Here is a 20,229-nt window from a genome sequence, read left to right on the forward strand (position 1 = left end):
AGAGAAATGGAGGCGTGGCAGCTGGCCTGGCCAGGAGAGAAAGAGAGGCAAGTGCTGATCAACAGCTGCCACACAGGCTATGGGTCAGACCCTGTTTCTCTCTTCAGGCCTCTCTCTGGGCCTGATTCGCAGCCCCCTCAGCAGTCAGTGCTGGGTCACTGTGCCTGCAGCCATAGCAGTCAGTGCTGGGTCATCATGGCAACCCAGCAATGACTGCAGGACTGACTTCTGGTTGGCTGAGCCTCTGTTAATGATGGACCCAGGGTTTTTATATATTAGGATGGTTTGTGGGACCCAGTGATGTAATCTCTTAGCACTTCTAGGCTGGGTATTCTGGGGATGCCCCCTACTTGGGATATTTAGGTTCTCATGGTATATTTTGGTCTTTAGTGTTATTGTCCCATTTGTGGATGGAGTCTCCTCTCAGGTGTCTGTTTATGTGCCTCCCTCTCTATGACATTGACTGAATAGCACATATTACACTCGGCAAGACATGACACAAAGGGAACAAAATATGAATGTACTCACAGCACCAATAATCCCAATAAAAGTGACCACCAGAGAAAAGAGAATTAGAGAGAAAAGAGCAAGAATGATATCGAGAAAAGAAAGAAAGGTAAGATAGAATATAAAAAGAAGAAAAAAATATATGGGGAGAAAACACCACAAAACAAACAAACCAAAAAATGCAAACAAACACCCAGAAAAAAGGGAAGGACAGAATCTGTAGAGGCAGAGCTTATATACAGAAAGTAAGATTAAGGAACTGAATGAATAGGAGGAGGACCCCACTTCAGTATAGAGGAGGCAGAAAGATAATGAGTTGATGAGAAAAGAAAAATAAATAAATGAAATAAATAAGAATAAATAAATATAAAGATAAAACAAAAAAATTAATTTAGTCATTCATTCATTTTTTGGAAAAGGAGAATACAGGAGAGAGCAGGTAAGCTTAGTTTAGTGAGCAAAACTAATTAAACAATTAGGAGAAGAAGAGAGTAAGAGAGGAGAGGATAAACAAGGATAAAAGAAAGAATTGACTAGCGAAGAAAGAGAAAGGAGAAGGGTGCATGGATTTGGAGCAGGGTAGAGGGAATTAGATATATGAGTAAGCCAACAGAGATTACAATAATAATAACATGTCAATAAAAACAGATAAAGAAGATCAATTTTTAACAAGAAAGGAAACAGAAAAACTAAAGCAGGGACAATAAAAGAGAAAACAGAATGAAAGAGGGAGAATTGAGGAAGAGAAGGGTGGAAAAAAGAAAAATAATAAGATAAAATAAAATAACAAAATAAAAAATAGAATGAAGAAAAAATAATACAATAAGAAGAAAAATATTTAAATAAAAGATAAAACATAAAAAAGCGAAATATTGTTCACTTCAGCTGAGTTTTAATGCCCCATGGGGGCTGCTTTAAGACCCCACTCTTCTGTCTGCCACTTCTCAGTTTCCTGTTAGGTAGTCAACACTGTGTTGAAGTTCCAAGCCATCCACCGCTGCTCTATTTGTGTCTATCTCCACAGCCTTGGCCGCAAGCAGGTGGGACCAATCTTCCTGCTTTGCCTGTCTACCTGCTATCAATCTTAATCACTGAAGCAGCTGTTTCTGACAGGGTTTTCTATGGGGGTGGTGCTGTGTTTCTTTCCAGGACTGAAAGGCCCCTCTTCAACCCAGTCCCTGAGGGCTTTCTGGGGCTATTCAGCGTCTTTGTGTCTTTTGTACAGGTCAGAGTGTAGGCTGGGTGTGGCTGTATTAGCTGCCTTGAGGCTGCTGAAAGGGGCTAGCTCTTCAGGAGAAAAATGGATGCTTAGGTTTGGAGGGTCAGGAATGTCTCAGTGCTGTATTCCTGGTCACCTCTCCCTGTCCTGCTCTCCTCCACAGCCTCTCCCGAGACTCCACAAATACACACCTCCACCTGCATAGCAGCCTCGGATGAATGTTTGTGATTGAAAGGTCCTATGAACTGGGTTTAGCAAATAAAAGCAAAGACAAAACAGAGGCAAAACAACCATGTGACTTTGAGTTTCTCTCCCCCTGGCACCACACGACTTGGGCATCTCTTCAGGCCGCCTCTCTGGGCACAGCCTCTTGCAGCTGTGGACTTAGATCTAGATTCCCCAGGTGCCAGCAGCCCTGTAGACTTCTTCTCCACAGTTGGATGTTATGCCTGTATCCATGGGACATGGACTTGGTGCATTGCAGCTTCCTTCTGACCCTCTTGGCCCTTTGGCTGTGCATCTCTCTCCAGTCCAGATCCCTGATTCTCCCATTCTCCAGGCTTCCTCTGCCCTTCCGGCTGTGAATTGTCTCACCACCTGTGTCTACTTCACCAATTCTGGGTGGATGTTATTCCTTTTAGTTGCTCCTTCTGTCTGCTCTGGGAGAAGGGGCAGGACATGTCTGCCAATTCAGTTGCCATTTTTCCTCCCTATAGTGACCTTTTTGTTTCATGTGGCCTTTGTTTTGAAGTCTGTTTTGTCAGATATAGCTAATGCTATCCTGGACTTTGTTTTTGGTTTTAGTTTCCATTTACATGGAGTATTTTTTTCAACCCTTCACTTTCACTCTGTGTATCTTTTGTTTTGAGGTGGGTCTCTTTTAGACAGTATATATTTTGGTCATGTTTTCTTATCCGTTCAGCTACTCTATGTCCTTTTATTGGAGCATTTAATCCCTTCACATTTAAAGTATTAACAGGTACTTGTTTATTGCCATTTTATTTTTTATACTTCTGTTCCTCTATTTCTTTTGTTCTCTTCTTCGTCTTTGTCTTCATCTTTGTCTTCATCTTAGTCTTTGTCTTCTTTTCCTTCTTAAGAAAAACCTTTAACATTCCTTGCAATATTGGTTTGGTGGTAATGAACTCCTTTTTTCTGGGAAGCTATTTCTCTTTTGATTTAAATGTTAGCCTTGCTGGGTAAAGTAGTCTTGGGAATAGGTCTTTGGTTTTCATCACTTTGAATATGTCATGCCAATCCCTTCTGATCTGAAGTGTGTCTGTTGATAAATCAGCTGACAACCTTATGGGAGCTCCCTGTAGGTAATTAACTGTCTCCCTCCTTGCTGCTTTTAAGCTTGTCTCTTTGTCTTTAACCATTTTAATTATGATGTGTCTTGGTGTGGACCTCTTTGGTTTCATCTTTATAGGGACTCTCTGTGCTTCCTAAACTTGTGTGTCTTTTTTCTTCATCAAATTAGGAAAGTTTTCAGCCATTATTTCTTCAAAAAGGTTCATAATCTCGTGCTCACTCTCTTCTCCTTCTGGCACCCCTGTGATGTGCATGTTGTCCCAAAGGTCCCTTAGACTTTCCTAATTTTTTTTAATTCTCTTTTTTTATTGTTGCTCTTCTTATGTTCTTACTGCCATATTGTCCTCTAAATTGCTGATTCAATCTGATCCCCTGCTTTATCTAGTCTATTGTGTATTCTTCTAGTGTTTTCTTCATTTCAGATATTTTATTCTTCATTTCTGACTTTTTAAAAATGTTTTATATTTCCTTTTCAATACTTACTACCTCTTTAAATTCTCACTGAAAACATTCATTCTTTTCCTAAGGTCCTTGAACATCCTTATAACCATTGTTTTCAACTATGCATATGGTATCTTGGCATTTGGGTCATATTTGTCTTTCCATTTTTGTTTTTGACTCTGTGTATTAGGTAGATCTACTGTGACTCCAAAGTCTGTTATGAGGGGTCTCTGATGTAGGTGCCTTGTGAGTCTCAATAGTGCTATCTTCTAGATCACCTGAGGTTGATGCTCCAGAAATATTCCTTGGGTGGCTTATGTAGCCTATCCTGTTGTAGTTGACTCTTTAATACTGTTGGCCTGTTCTTGGTTGGAGTTAACCCTCAGGCTGCCTGCCGATATAAATAGGCCTCATTAACTGTGTCTGAGTTACTGTTCAGGGGTTGCCCCTGAAAGCAGAGTTGTTTCATGCAGGGTCTGGTGCTAGCTGTAGTCCCCTTTGTTTCTGCTGTTGGTGTGGGTTATTGGGTCAAGCTCTGGTGTTGTTTGAAGCCCACCACTGTTTGTGTTAGTTCTTGGCCTTCATAGGTCATGGGTTCAAATACAGGTCATGTCAGACATTGTGCATAAACTGCCTTGAGCTAACATGCTATTCACTGATTATGGTAGCATCTATTCCATCTGGTTTTGCGTGGGAGGGGCCAAGCTGTTTACATGGGTTGGCTTCATGCAGCTGTGAGTTGGAGACAGATCAATAAATAATTCAAGGATTTCTGAAGCTGGCATTCACCTGCTGGCTACTCAATCACCCCCTGAGGTTGCCTGGAGTTAATCTATAGCCTTTTGAAGAAAGACTGTATAGTGGGCCCAAGCTGACCACGCCCCACTGTCCATTCCACAGGGTGCAAGCTCTGTAGGGCTGGGTGACTGAGTATGGAATACAGTGTTAGTAGGGTCCTCTACTTGGGGACAGCATGGTCAGGCCCTCACTGAAGAGAATGTGGTCCTTTCTTCAGAGCCATACCACTTAGTCTCTGATAGAGTCTCTAGCTCCCCCAGGAGGAGTGTACTATCAGTTCAGGTTGGGAGCAGCCAGCTATCCCCATGACAGGAGCAAGCTGAAAGGGTAGGGCCACTGGAACTTGGAAAAACAAATAGAAACTGTCCTCTATTGGAGGTGGCTCTGAGTTATCTTGCAGGAGCAGGGTCAAGCTCCATGCTTCCCTTTAGTTGCATAGCCTGCCCACTTGAACTCCGGATTGGAGCCTGTGAGGGAAACCCACTCCAGAAGTCCCATCTCTTAGCAGCATTCCCTTCCTCCCACTGAGCTGAGCTCAGTAGAGTGGGTCCATTGAGATCTGTGAAAACAAATCAAGGCAGTCTTCTTTTGGGGTGTTGCTGGCTAACCCAGTGGGAGGCAGGGAAACTTCTTGCCTCTCCTTTGCTCTGGAGCTGCTGTTAGAGACCCAGATGAGGGCTCTGAGTGAGACATTCTTCAAAGGTCCCAGTTCTCAGTGGAGTTCACTTCCCCCCATGGAACTGAGCTCAGCAGGATGGAGCCACTGGGACTTGGGAACCAGTTCAAGATATTCTTCCATTAGGGGAGGTGACAGCCAAGCCTGCTGAGCAGGACAAGCTTCACCCACTTGAGCCCCAGACTGGAGCTTCTGAGGGATATGTGCTCCAAATGTCCCAACTCTTGGTGGCCCTTCCTTCCCCAGTGGAATTGAGATCAGCAGGTTGCAGCCACCTGGACTTGGGAAGATAGAGCAAAACTGTATTCCGTTGGGAGTGGTGCTGGCTGAGCCTATAGGTTGGTGGGGAAGACTGGCCACCATTACTAAGCCCCACAGTTCAGTGTCTGTCTGAGTGTCTGCCTGTTGTTTCTCCAGAGGAAGGCCCACCAAATGTCCCTGTTGGTTGCAGCCAACAAGCCCTTCTGCCGGACTCAAGCTTGGTAGGGTGGTATCATCAGTAAGTGGAGAACTGTTAGTGCACTCCCCCAGGCTGTGTAAGAATAAGAGTGCCTAACCCTGGGAAGATGCTACCTGAGAGTGGTGTGGGATGTTGACTCAGGACTGGGACCTTATTAGTGGACCCTTCAGATCTCTCTTTAGGGCTCTGTCACTCAGCTTTTCTCTTTATGATGGCTATATGCCCTGAGTCACCTTCCCTCTACCAGAGCCCCGGATGAGTGTCAGAGAACCAGCTCCTGTGTGTTAGCATTCTAGGAGACCTCCTCTTCCCTGCAGACAGAGTCCCCACTAATTTACTGCTAGATGCTATGTAGGCTTTTTTCAACAGGCCTTGGTGCTCTGGGTTGGGGGTCCCATCATGGAGTTGGGAGCCCATGTTCCTCGTGGTGGACTTTTGCAGCTTTCCCTTCAGCTTCTCAGCTACCACACATGAATGCAGGGGCCAGTCCTCTCCATATCTTTGCCCTTCTTACCAGTCTCTATGTAGTTTCTTCTATTAATCCTTGGATATAATATTACTGTTCAGCTGACCTTCATTTTTGTTATTTGGGTTGATCGCTCTGTAATTTAGCTGTAAATCTCGTTTGGCGTTGGAAGGAGGTGAGTATACCTTCTGAGTATACTCACCTCCTATTCTGCAGCCATCTTGGAAAATTCCTATATATGTATACTTAAATTTATTTTTTATTTCTTTATTGATTAAGGTATTACATATGTGTCTTTATCCCCCCATTACCCCCCATCTCCCCCACTCATGTCCTCATCCCCCTGTTGTCTGTGTCCATTCGTTAGGCTTATATGCATGCATACAAAAAAATTTTTAATTGAGTATCTTTAAAATGTCAGCAGTAAAACACATTAGATAATTTATACTGTTTTATGATTATAACCTAATTCAGAGTTGTGTAATGAGTAATAAACTTACAGATTTAACCTCTCAACATTCCAATAATATTGGTTAAAGTATGACCATTCACAGCAAGTATTTTAAGAATAATTTTTATTCTTCAGACAGTTCAAATCAATTTTCAATTATGGTTTCCTTTCTTTCTCTTTCCTGTCTTCTTTTTCTTCCTTTCCTTTCTTACCTTCTATGGGTGTTTCCTCCTTCATGCCCTCTTTCCTTCCTTCTCTTTATATTTCTTACTTTCTATTTTGAATACTATACTCAAAAATACCAGATTAATAACTATTTATCATTTATAACAGTGAGCTATAGTGATTTAGGAGCATCTCATCTAAGTAGGGCCTTCATCAGCTTTCTGAGTTTCCCCAGAATAATCACAGTAGAGGGCAATACCTTAATTTTTACAAGTACACTTTAAAATTACTCCAGATACAAGAATTAATCTAATGTTTAACAGGTTGCTCTGAATGTCAGTGGACTATAGAAAGGTTGCATGATATGATTGTGCTTTGACCTTGATGTACCTCATACTAAGATTATGCTTGTATAGCAGAAGTACTGGAGTGGAATGAGAGTGGATACCCCCAACATATCTGTATACTTGCTAGTATATTATTTATAATGTCTTAATTTTTTTTATCTAATACCCCCACTACTCTATATAAAAACTGTATAATATGACTTCACTAGTTTATAAAAATGTTTACTTATAATATGCCATTACAAATTATAAGTTGAACACACAATTGATTTGAACTGTCTGTGGTTACAGTTATGTTTTCTGAGGGGCATAATTCAAGAGTAATTTCTATAAAGAGAAGGAAAGAATATATACAGTGTCAGAAATTTAAATCACATTGTGCTTTAGCTGAATATTTAAGAGAAAATGTATATATAAGGAAATAATTTTAAGTATTTTTATTGATATTTTCAAATTAATCACTGAGATTACCTTTGCTAATAGTACATACTCATTAAATTGTTTTGTTCTGGGTGTGATTTTAAAATTTAAAGTCTCAGTAAACAGTCTTTATGGTTGCACAAATATACTGCCCCGTGGCCCCCACCACCAAAAAAAACCTTTATTTAGCTGATTTCTATATTTTATTTTTATTTCAAATTAGTGACTTGGAGAAACCACGGATTAATGTATATTTTTAAAATCTTGTAGCTAACCCTTAATATTGTAAAATAAATGTTCAGTTCATTGCTGAGCAAAAAGTAATAAAGGATAAGAAAATTCCCTTCCCTTTCTTCTCTCTGGAATGTCCAACAATGTCAATGTTCTTCTCTACAGGGTTGTCATATTCAGCTGAACTGAACTTGAAGATGAACTTTTATTACATTTACTTTTGAAATTGGTTGTATAGAGTTTAAAAAGTCTCAAAATGTAGAGAAATAACATAGTAGGACATTGAAAATATTTTTTAAAATACACTGAAAATCAATATATTCAGTTATACAAAAATAGTTATTTTTCTTTTCTTTTTTTTACCTTTTTTTAAAAAATATTTTATTGTTTAAAGTATTACAAATAGTAGTACATATGTCTTATTTTTTTCCCCATTGACTTCTCCCAGGCCTTTCCTAAATCCTCCCCTCCCCCCCACCCAGCACATGCCCTCACCCAGTGTCTTGTGTCCACTGGTTGTGCTTATATGCATGCATACAAGTGCTTTGGTTGATCTGTTACCCCCCTCCCTCCCCAGCCTTCCCACTGTAGTTTGACAGTCTGTTCGATGCTTCTTTGCCTCTGTATCTATTTTTGTTAATCCTACCTAATAATAATAGACAAATATGCAAATTGACCACACCTTCGCTACACCAAAGCCATGCCCACCAGCCAAGCCATGCCCACCAACCAATCAGGACGCGTATGCAAATTACCCCAACAAAGATGGTGGATAATTTGCATATCAAGACAGCTTAGAAAGAAGCCAAGAGCTGCAGAAGGGAGCAAAGCTGCGGAGAAGCAAGCAAGCCAGGGAGGCGGGGGAGGAGAAGGGAGGAGCGGAGGTGGGGCTGGGGGAGAAGGGAGAAAAGCAGGCGGGCTGGCAGAGAAGGCAGGCCGGGGGACAAGGGAAAAGCGGAGGCAGGGCCGGGGGAGAAGGGAAAAGCAGGAAACTCTATTGCAGGATTTTTCCTGCAACGGGAATGCTAGTCTGTTTATAATGTTTTTCATATTCCACAAATGAGTGAGATCATGTGGTATTTATCTTTCACTGACTGGCTTATTTCAATTCAATGAAAATATTGAGCATGATTAGAAAATAAGTTTCTAGGGCTTCGAAAATTAGTATTAATGTTGATATTTTATTTATAAAACAATTTGGGCTTATAGCTTTATTTATAGAATACAGATATAACTTACACAGAGTAAAACTTACTCTTTGGATCCTTATGGTGATGGAATTATTCTGCATCTTGTCAGCATCATCATCAATATTGTGGTTGTGATATTGTAATATAGTTTTTGTAAGATGTCACCGTGGGGGAAACTGGGTGAAGGGTAAACAGGATCTCTGTAGTATTTCATATAACTGCAGTAAATTTGCAGTAGTCTCAAAATATAGAGTTTAAGAAAAATTACTCTTTCACATATAGTTTTGAAAGTTTTGACAAATGCATACAGACTTAAAACCATCACCACCATCAAGATATTAAAAGTTCTATCACTCCCTTCCAAATTTCCCCATTATAAGTTAGTTAATCCTCTCTTTACCCATAGACAACAACCAATCTGCTTTCTAGCACTATGCTTGCCTTTTCCACAATGTAAATAGACTTCAGCATATATAGTCTTTTGAGTTTGGCTTCATTTACTTAATGTAGTAAATTTGAGATTCATCCTTATTGTTGCATGTATCAATAACTTTTTTTTAAATTGCTGAGTAGTGCTCCATTTTATAATGGTGCCATGGTTTGTTTGATCCCCAGTCAAGGGGCATTTGAGTTATTTCCTGTTTAATTCAGCAGTAAGGAATAAAGCCACTATAAATACTAGTATTTATATATAGGTTTTACGTGAACATTAACATTTATTTCACTTGAGTAAATACCAAAGAAGTGGGATTGCTTCATCATGTGGTAAGTTTAAGTTTCCCTTAATGAGAAACCTCCAAAATGTTTTCCAATGTGCCTGTACCATTTTGCATACCCACTAGCAATGTATGAGAGCTCCAGTTGCTTTGTATCCACCCATTATTGTTACTGCCAGCTTTTTTAATTTTAGCTCTACTAATAGGCATGTAGTAGTATCTCATTGTAGTTTTAACTTGCATTTCCCTAATAACTAATGATATTGATCATCTTCTCAAGTATTTATTTCTTTGTAGACATGTCTGTTCAGATCTTTCTTCCATTAAGAAATTGTTTGTTTTCTTATTATTGAATTTTTGAGTGTTTTAATATACTCTGAGGTAAAAGTCATTTATCAGATATGTGATTGCAAATGTTTTCTCCCAATGTATAGCTTCTTTTACATTTTCTGAATGGTAACTTTTGAAAAGCAGTTTTTTTTATTTCCGTAAAGTTCAGTTTTCAACATTTTTCTTTTATAAATTGTACTGTTAATATTGTATCTAAGAAATTCTTTCTGAATCCAAGATCAAAAATATTTTCTCTTATATTACTTTTGGAAATTTTACAACTTTTAAGTTTTACATTTCACATTTAGTTCTGTGATTCATTTTGAGTTAATGTTTATGTATAGTTTGAAGATGTATTTTTATATCAATATCCTATTGTTCTGGCACCATTTGTTGAAAAGACTGACATTTCTTCATGGAATTGCTTTTAAGCCTTTGTCAGAAATCAATTTACAATATATAGCCGGTTCCATTATAATGCAACACCTGTGATCTTAAAAATTATTGCACTATGCATTATTGCATAATAAAAAGAATAGGGCTTATGGCAAAAATGGGGTTAGAGGTTTAGCAGTAATCTAAATAACCAGTGACACATTCGAGAAATATAGGAAATGAATAAAAATGATAGCATTGTTTTACATGTTCTAAATTATTAAGATTATATAAATACTACAATAAACATGCTACCTTAACTTGAAAAATCTTTAAATTTGCTTGTAGAGTTAACATAAGAAAGTTTGTAGTTTGTACGTTATTGTAAAGTAGTGAAGGGTAGATTATCTGGAATTGAGAGGAAAGTGTAGCACTACAGGTCAACAGAATGACTCATACACACATGAGCTGAAATAGTTGGTAGATGTTCGAGGTGTATGTATGTATGTATTTTTACTTGGCTTGGATCAGCTAGGTGCAGTTTTTTAGTGTTTTATCTAGTGCTTCTTGCAAACAAAATTGCACATGAAATTTGAGATTCAAATTTGTGTTATCCTCAAATTGCTTCCTAATGTATCAATTCCATTGGATAAACTTTGCATTTTTAAAACAAGCATTCTAGCAGAACTGACTGTATGTGTCAGTCTATTCTTGGACACTGTCCTGTTCATTTATTTGTATCTATATATCTAGCTTTTCTTCAATACCACACTGTCTTGATTACTGTAGGTTTATAATAAGTATGGAAGTTAGTTAATGTAAGTCCTTTGATTTTATTATTCTTTTTCAAAATTGTTTGGCTATTCTGTTGTCTTTGTCTTTTAATATAAATTTTAAATTCAACTTGTTGATTTCTAGAAAATAAATCTTGCTTGGAATTTTATTAAAGTTTAATTGAATCTTTAGATCAGTTTTGGGGGAATTGACATCTTTAACAGAATTGACTCTTTCAAACCATACAATACACATAGCATATCTCTCCATATACTTAGATCTACTTTGATTTCTTTCATCAGTGTTTCAAGTTTTCATTGTACAGATCTTGCAAATACATTTTATATTGAGACTTTGAATTTCAAGGGTGTGTGTGTGTGTGTGTGTGTGTGTGTGTGTGTGTGTGTGTGTTTGGTGTATATAAATGGTACTTTTAAAATTTCAACTTCTATTTTTTCATTGCTAATACATAGAAATAAGATTAAATTTTTATGTATTGATACCTTTAGTTCTTTGAAGGCCTTAAACAAAAATAGAAAACACCAAAGCCAAAGCAAAATAAACTTTTTTAATATTTTAAAAAGTTTAAGTTATTATCTTTTTGTCTTACATTTTAAAAACTATGACAGCTTTGTGTTAATTATTGTTGTCTCAAAATTGTTGAATGATATTCAAGTATAGACATGAAAATATATTTTGAGATGATATGTAACTGAGAAATCTTTAAATGCTCTTATTATTAAATACAGCCTATTTTCCATTATTTGTATCACAGCTTAAGAGTAATTACAGTCCATCCATGAATAATTTTAAGGTTTAAATACATAATTTTGTTTCTTTTGGTATTTTCTATTTTCTGAAGATCTTCAGATATATTTTTTTGTGTAACAATGTTATTACAGATTTTGGACTCAGCAAAGAATCAGTAGATCAAGAAAAGAAGGCCTACTCATTTTGTGGTACGGTGGAGTATATGGCTCCTGAAGTAGTCAATAGGAGAGGTCATTCCCAGAGTGCTGATTGGTGGTCATATGGTGTACTTATGGTAAGTAGTGCTATTTTAAAATTTTTAGCTAATATAAAATTAATACTGCTTAGAATTTTAATTATCTATCAATTTTTAATACAAATGAAAATATAGAATTTTAATTTAAAATTTGTGAGGTGTCAGGTGAGAATAGTGTTCTAATAATTCATGATTATCATTTAAAAAGTTGTGTTTGGACAGCTGTTATACAATATGAATTAGGATTTTGGTGTTCTGATTTCTTTTTTTTTCAATTTAGTAATATTTATTTAAAAAATGTTAATGTTCACATAATTGCAGGTCCTCTATACTCCCTCACTTTGCCCACCTCCACCTGTCTGTGCCTCCTCCTCCATTGGCCTTCATCACCCTATTGTCTGTGTCCATGGAGTGTGCATATATATTCTTTAGCTAATCCCTTCACATTCTTTATCCAGTCACCATCCCCCCTCCCCCCTCTTCTCGAGCACCAGCCAGTCTGTTCCATGTATCTATGATTCTGGTTCCATTTTGTTTGTCAGTTTATTTTTTTTCGATTCCAGATGATATTTGTCTTTCTCTGACTGGTTTATTTTGTTTAGCATAATACTCTCCAGTTTCCTCCATGCTATTGGAAAGAGTAAGAGTTTCTTCTTTTTTACAGCTATGTAGCATTCCATTGTGTAAATGTACCACAGCTTTATTATCCACTCATCTGCTGATGGCACTTGGGCTGTTTCCAGATCTTGGCTATTGTAAATAATGCTGCAATGATCATAGGGGTGCATATATTATTTCTGCTTGGTGTTTTGATATTCTTAGGATATAGTCCCAGAAGTGGGATTGCTGTGTCAAAAGGCAGTTCCATTTTTAATTTTTTGAGGAAACTCCATACTCTTTTCCACAGTGGCTGCATCAGTCTGCAGTGTGATCAATAACGCACTAGGATTCCCTTTTCTCTATATATCCTTGCCAGTGCTTTTTGTTCATTGGTTTAATGATAGTAGATACAGAAAACAAACTGGAGGTTGCCTGAAGGGAGGTTAGTGGGGGGTGGGTGAAAAAGGTGAAGGGGATTAAGAGCTACAAAAAATAAGTCATGAGTGTGTTATAAAACATACAACATAGGGCATGTCAATAATATCAGAATAACTTTGTACAATGACAGATGTTTACTTTTAAGGTATATAAGTGTTTTATCATTATGTGATATACTTGAAACTAATTTAAGATTGCATTTCAACTATAATAAAAAATATTAAAACATCTACCAGTTTTTAGATTTCAGAATACTGTGTTTAGTAATCATATGGCATTTTAATTAGTTATCACAGAATTTAATACCTTACCATATATTTTCTTATACTCAAATTGTTTCAAGCATGTTCCTAGAAAAATTATAAACCTTTTGGGGAGAGCAACTATGTGCTATACTACTTTTTGTCTTCCTCAATACCTACTACAGTTGGCATCCTGATTAACTAATTTGGTATAAGATTTAGCATATAACTTGCAGTGTTAATTAGGATGCTATATGAATAGCTATTGAATTAAATAGTTTGCTTTTGAAGCTTGATTATACATTTTGCCTATTTATCACTGAATAAAACTCAATATGACACATCAGTATATTAAGTACCCATTTAAAAACTGGCATTTGGGGAAGGCAGTTGTGTGGGAACAGACTATAAGTGCATTATTTGGCATTTTCCATGACCTAAGAAGGCATACAGTCCAATTAGGAAACAATTGGAGTAGCTAAGTAAATTGCCCAGAAGTATCTTAGGAATTCAGGATAAAATTAATATAAGTTGACATAGGAAAAGTGGAGGAGAGAACTTAAACTAAGCCCTGAAATATGGATAAAATGTAAATAGGTGCATGTCAAGGATAATATTGTTATCATATTAGCAAGGAGAACCGGTTGATTAGAGTAGTATTGAAGAATGTGGGTGAGAGTGGAGGAAATGAGGCTATAAACCTTAAGCATTTGCATGCAATTCTCTTTGTAGCAGGAAACTTTTGCAGATTCTTAAACAGGATGGTAATTATAGGAAACATGAATGTTAGGAAGATGAACCTGGACAGAATTATGTAAGTGGATTGTAAATGGAGGAATCTAGAAGTAGGAAAATCAACAAGGTCTCCTTACAAGACAGTGTAAGATTATAGAATACTAGAGGCCTGGTGCATGAAATTCGTGCATGGGTAAGGTCCCTAGGCCTGGCCAGCAATCAGGGCCAATCAGATTCTCTGCCCCCCTGCCTCCCTGCCTCCTCCTTCCCTCATTCTCAACGCCCCACCGCCTCCCCTGGTCGGCTGCCATGTTGTGAGCAACCCCTTGGTGGTCAGCGCACGTCATAGTGAGTGATTGAACTCCTGGTCTCATGGTCGAACTCCTGAGGGGACAGAGACAGGGAGAGAAAAAGGGAGAGAGAACAAGATCTGTTTGCTGTTATACTTATTTATTCATTCATTGGTTGATTCTTCTATATGCCCTGACCAGTGATCTAACCAGCAACCTTGGCATATTGGGACCATGCTCTAATCCACTTAGCTACATGTCCAGCACTTGTTAAAGACATTTCAAAGGTTTGGGGGTGGGGGACCGAAGCTTGAGAGAGATGATCCTCTTATACCACAATTGCTTTCTTTTTTCTCTTTTTTTGACTCCCATTGCTACCTCTTCAGTTTCCACTTGAGAATCTTTACTATCAATATGGGAGGGAAAACTGGGGCTTTAGTGAGATTGAGGCTGAATAAGATTTGAGAGTCTTAAGGGTATAGGAGAGAGTGAATGGATAAGCTAATAATTAAGGTTGTAGTTCATAAAAGAACAGAGGACTGAGGCTAAAGCCATTAGTGAATCTGTTTAAGATTTTAGTATTAGGTATATAAAACATTTTAATGAACTATGATGATCTTCATTTTTAGACATAGTATTTTTATAGCATTAATTAATTTTCTAGTAGTCTGCATTGCAATTAAATCTCTTAGGGAAAATGTTTCCTTATGATATGTGCAACTGTTTCAGTGTTTTTCTTTTTTAAAATTATTCGGCTGTGTGTGCGTGCGTGTTTGTGTAGATTTTTTTTTTTTTTGGTTTCTGTTTTTAGAAAAGTGAGGGGAAAGAGATTAGTTAAAACATTTTTTGTTAATCCTCACCAGATGATTTTTTCCATTGCTTTTTAGAAAGAGTAGAAGGGAGAGAGAGGAAGAGAGAGAGGGAGGGGGCAGAGAGAGAGAGAGAGAGAGAGAGAGAGAGAGAGAGAGAGAGAGAGACATTGATTTGAGAGAGACACATCGATTGGTTATCTTCCAAATGCACCTCAACTGGGGCCAGGGATGGAATCTACAACCTAGGTATGTGCCCTTAACCAAAAATCAAATCCCGGACCCTTTGGTGCATGGGCCAATGCTCTAACCACTAAAAACACCAGCCAGGGTAAGAATGGTTAAATCTTTCTTGATCATTTATGAATTTGAAATGGTTTTATGCTTATTTTTACTTTCCTTTGTCAATTCAGTTGCTTGCTTTAAAAGCATATCTTTTTTTTTTTTTCTACAATGTGTTTATTTCCAAATTTCTTTGGTAACTTAACCAAATCCAAAATCCAACAAGACTGAAAAAAAATTGGTTGGTTTCATTTGCTACAGATCATCTCCCAATTGAGTTATATATAGTAAGGCACCAGAATTATATTTCCTTAAGTGACCTAGTTCTTTTACTCCTATTTTGATGTACTGTCATGCAGATCCTGTATGATTTGATGATCACATATTACAAGTCTCTAAGTTGTGCTAAATTGATTGTTTTTTTGTTTGTTTTGTTTGTTTCAGTTTGAAATGCTTACTGGTACACTGCCATTTCAAGGTAAAGATAGAAATGAGACCATGAATATGATATTAAAGTAAGTGTAAGCACTACATTATTTTCTTATGGGAAAAATTCCTTGCTTTCAGTTTTTTTCTTTATTTTTTTTCTATCACCATTTATCCTCCTTATACGCTCTTCTACCTCAACCCCACCCCACCCACAATCACCACACTGTTGTCAATGTCCATGAGTTTTCCAGTCTTTTTTTATTTTTCACTCAATCCCTTCACCCCCTCCAAGCCCCATCTCAAAGTGTCAGCCTGCTCTCTATGAGTCTGTCCCTATTTTGCTCATTAGTGCACTTTGTTCATTAGGTTCCACATATGAGTGAAATCATATGTACTTGTCTTGGTCTGACTGATTTCACAGCATAATGATCTCTAGGTCCATCCATACTGTCCCAAAAGATAAGATTTCCTTTTTCATTTTTTTTATGACTGAGTAGTGTTCCATAGCTGTTTTATCTACTCATCTACTGATGATGAATACTTGGGCTGCTTCCAAATCCTGGCTATTGTAAATAATGCTGCAGTGAACATAGGGGTGCACATATTTTTTTGAAAATTTGTGTTTTGGGTTTCTTCAGCTAAATTCCCAGAAGTGGAATCAATGGGTCATAAGGCAGTTCCATTTTTAATTTTTTTAGTTAACTCCATAGGGTTTTACAGAGTGGCTGCACCAATCTACATTCACACCAACAGTTCACGAGGGTTTCTTTTTCTCCACATCCTTAGCAACACTTGTTGTTTGTTGATGATAGCCATTCAAACAGGCATGACATGATATCTCTTTGTGGTTTTAATTTTCATTTCTCTGATGATCAGTGACATTGAGTATTTTTCATATGTCTATTGGCCATCTGTATGTCCTCTCTGACAAAGTGTCTATTTAGGGCCTTCACCCATTTTCTAATTGTATTTTTTTTTTTTTGGTTTTGCATTTTGTAAGTTCATTATAAATGTTGGATATTAAGGCTTTAGCAGATGTATCAGCAAATAATGTTCTCCTGTTCAGTGTGTTGCCTTCATTTTGCTGATGATTTCCTTTCCTGTGCAAAAACTTTTTATTTTGATGTACTCCCATTTGTTTATTTTTTCTTTTGTTTCCCTTGCCCAAGGATATAGATCAGAAAAAATATCACTATGAGAAATGTACAAGATTTTACTGCCTGTGTGTTTTTTTTAAATAAATCTTTATTGTTCAGATTATTACAGGTGTTCCTCTTTTTGTTCCCCCCCATAGCTCCCCTCCACCTGATTCCCCACACCACCCCATACACTTACCGCCCCCCCCCCCGCCGCCACTGTCTTCATCCATAGGTGTAAGATTTTTGTCCAATCTCTTCCTGCACCCCTCAGACCCCCTTTCCCCTGAGAATTGTCTGTCGCCTCCCTTTCTATGTCCCTGATTCTATTATATTCACCAGTCCATTCTGTTCTTCAAATTTTTTTATTCACTTGATTTTTAGATTCACTTGTTGGTAGGTATGTATTTGATGTCTTTTTGTTGTTCATAATTTTTACTTTTACCTTTTTTTTTCTTCTTCCTCTTCTTAAAGAATACCCTTCAGCATTTCATGTAATCTTGGTTTGGTGGTGATGAACTCCTTTAGCTTTTTCTTGTCTGTGAAGCTCTTCGTCTGACCTTCAATTCTGAATGATAGCTTTGCTGGGTAGAGTAATCTTGGTTGTAGGTTCTTGCTGTTCATCACTTTGAATATTTCTTGCCACTCCCGTCTGGCCTGCATAGTTTCTGTTGAGAAATCAGCTGACAGTCGTATGGGTACTCCCTGGTAGGTAACTAACTATTTTTCTCTTGCTGCTTTCAAGATTCTCTTTTTGTTGCCTGTGTTTTTTCCTAGGATTTTTAGGGTTTCAAGTCTAACATTTAAGTATTTTTAAAAATAAATAAATTTTATATATATATATATATATATATATATATATATATATATATATATATATATAATTGATTTCAGAGAGGAAGGGAGAAGGAGAGAGAGATAGAAACATCAATGATGAGAGAGAATCACTGATCTGCTGTCTCCTGCACACCCCACACTGGGGATTGAGCCTGCAACCCAGGCATATGCCCTGACCAGGAATCTACTGCAACCTCCTGGTTTCCTGGTTCATAGGTCGACTACTAAGCCATACCGGCCAGGCTAACATTTAAGTCTTTAGTCCATTTTGAGTTTATTCTTGTGTGTGGTGTAAAAAAGTGGTATAGTTTCATTTTTTAACATGTGTCTCTGTAATTTTCCAGGCACCACTTATTTAATAGACTATCTAAAGCCTATTGTATGCTTTGGTCTCATTTGTCAAATATGAATTGATTATAAAGGTGTGGATTTATTTCTGAGTTCTCAATTTTGTTCCATTGTTCTATATGACTGTTTTTTATTTCTTCTTCTTTTTTAAAAATGTATCTTTATTGTTGAAAGTGTTACAGACGTCCCTTTTTCCCCCATTGTTCCTTTCTAGCCTACACCTGCCTCCCACCCCAGGCCTTTACCATACTATTGTATGTGTCCATGGATTATACATATATGCATATAAGTTTTTTGGTTAATCTCTTCCCAACCACCCACCACCACCTTCCCTCTGAGATTCAACACTCTGTTCCATGCATTTATGTCACTGGATCTATTTTGTTCATCAGTTTATTTTGTTCTTTAGATTCCACATATGAGTGAGTTCATGTGATATATTTCTGTTTTTATGCCAGTATCATGCTATTTTGATTACTATGGCCTTGTAATATAGTTGATATCAGGTAGTATATCCGTCCAACTTCGTTCGTCTTTCTCAATATCACTCACTGTTGCTATTCAGGGACTTTTATGATTCCATATAAATTTTTGGAATATTTGTTCTAGTTCTGTTAAATATGCCATTGGTATCTTAATAGGAATTGTGTTCAATCTGTAGATTGCTTTGGGTAGCATGGACATTTTAATGATAGTCATCCTTTCTATCCATTAACACGGTATATGTTCCCACTTACTTGTATCTTCTTCTATTTCTTTCTCCAGTGTCTTATAACTTTCTGAGTACAGGTCTTTTATATCCTTGGTTAAGTTAATTCTTAGGTATTTTATTCTTTTTGAAGCAATTGTAAATGAGATTGTTTTCTTAGTTTCCTTTTCCCATAGTTCATTTTTGGTGTATAAAAATGTAACTCATGTCTCAATATTTATTTTGTGTCCTGCTACTTTACTGAATTCATTTATCAATTCTAGTAGTTTTCTGGTGGTGTCTCTAGGGTTTTCTGTATACAGTATCATCTCATCTGCAAATAAGGACAGTTTTACTTCTTTCTTTCCAATTTGGAAGCCTTTTATTTGTTTTACTTGTCTGATTGCTATGGCTGGGACTTCAAGTGCTATGGTGAATAAGAGTGCTTAAAGCAGAGATCTGTCTAGTCCCCCATCTTAAGGGAAATGCTTGTAGTTTTTGCCCATTGTGTATGATGTTGGCTGTGGGTTCGTCCTATATGGCCTTCATTACATGTGGTACGTTTCCTCTATTCCCACTTTGCTGAGAGTTTTTAGCATTAAATGGGTGCTGGGTTTTATCAAGTGCTCTTGCTTCCAATTTTGAGAAACTTGTGGATTTAAATTGACACAAAATAACATTTTCCACACTGTCTTATTCCCTTCTCCTATGTTATGGGGGGCATTATTTACCACTGTGAAAACATTCTTTAAAATTACTTTTGAGATTTGTAAATTTAGAAGTGTGGCTAGTTTTAAATGAAATTTTCTAAAATCTTCTTTTCCAGAGCAAAACTTGGAATGCCTCAGTTTCTTAGTGCTGAAGCACAAAGTCTTTTAAGGATGTTATTCAAAAGGAATCCAGCAAATAGATTGGGTATTGTTTATTTTTTTAGCTTTTATATCAATATACTGCAGGCTTTGGATGATAATTATAACTATGTTTTCTGGCTTAAGTTATTTTACTGCTACTATATATTTATACCTACAACTTTGCATTTTATATATGCAATGATTCCAGTAAATTTTGTATGTCTATGATTTAAAAATGGAATGGTCTAGTTACTCAATATTTCTGTTTAATATAATTATATATATCGTATGCATTTCATTTTTTGAAATAGTTCACAGAATTGTATAGGCAATCCTTTTTGATATTTGAAGATAATTGTTTTGTCCTTCCAATATTATTAAATGTAAATATTATGTTTCCATAACTTATTACTTGGCCACTTTCAGGTAACCTTACCCTGGACCCAGATGTAATCCTTTCATCTATCCTATTTATGACCTTATGTTAAAATTTCAAAGTCACTTTATTGTGTTGTACTTTTATTTTTGCCTATAGATATGAGGTCATAGGCTCAACTATGAAGAAAATGTACTTAAATTCAAAGTTGTATTAAGTATGATTTTGATTCAATTTGGAAGGCATTTCAATATTTTATTCTATGTGCTTCAATTTGAATATTTT

At 36.9% G+C, this 20,229-nt stretch overlaps 1 protein-coding gene across 3 annotated transcripts in view; it reads left to right on the forward strand.

Moving 5' to 3' along the window:
- The window catches only part of RPS6KA6 (ribosomal protein S6 kinase A6), a gene marked incomplete at its 5' end in the record, with an annotated part of 215,953 nt that overhangs the window by 117,886 nt on the left and 77,838 nt on the right, over positions 1-20,229 (forward strand). For all 3 annotated transcript variants that reach the window (XM_079765685.1, XM_079765686.1, XM_079765687.1), the window contains 3 exons: positions 11,780-11,922; positions 15,724-15,794; positions 19,544-19,632. In XM_079765685.1, coding sequence (XP_079621811.1) covers positions 11,780-11,922; positions 15,724-15,794; positions 19,544-19,632 — 303 coding nt within the window. The remainder of the gene's footprint in view (positions 1-11,779; positions 11,923-15,723; positions 15,795-19,543; positions 19,633-20,229) is intronic.

The sequence above is a fragment of the Cnephaeus nilssonii genome, assembly GCF_951640355.1.
Source record: "Cnephaeus nilssonii genome assembly, chromosome: X".
In the NCBI taxonomy this organism is placed as follows: Eukaryota; Metazoa; Chordata; class Mammalia; order Chiroptera; family Vespertilionidae; genus Cnephaeus; species Cnephaeus nilssonii.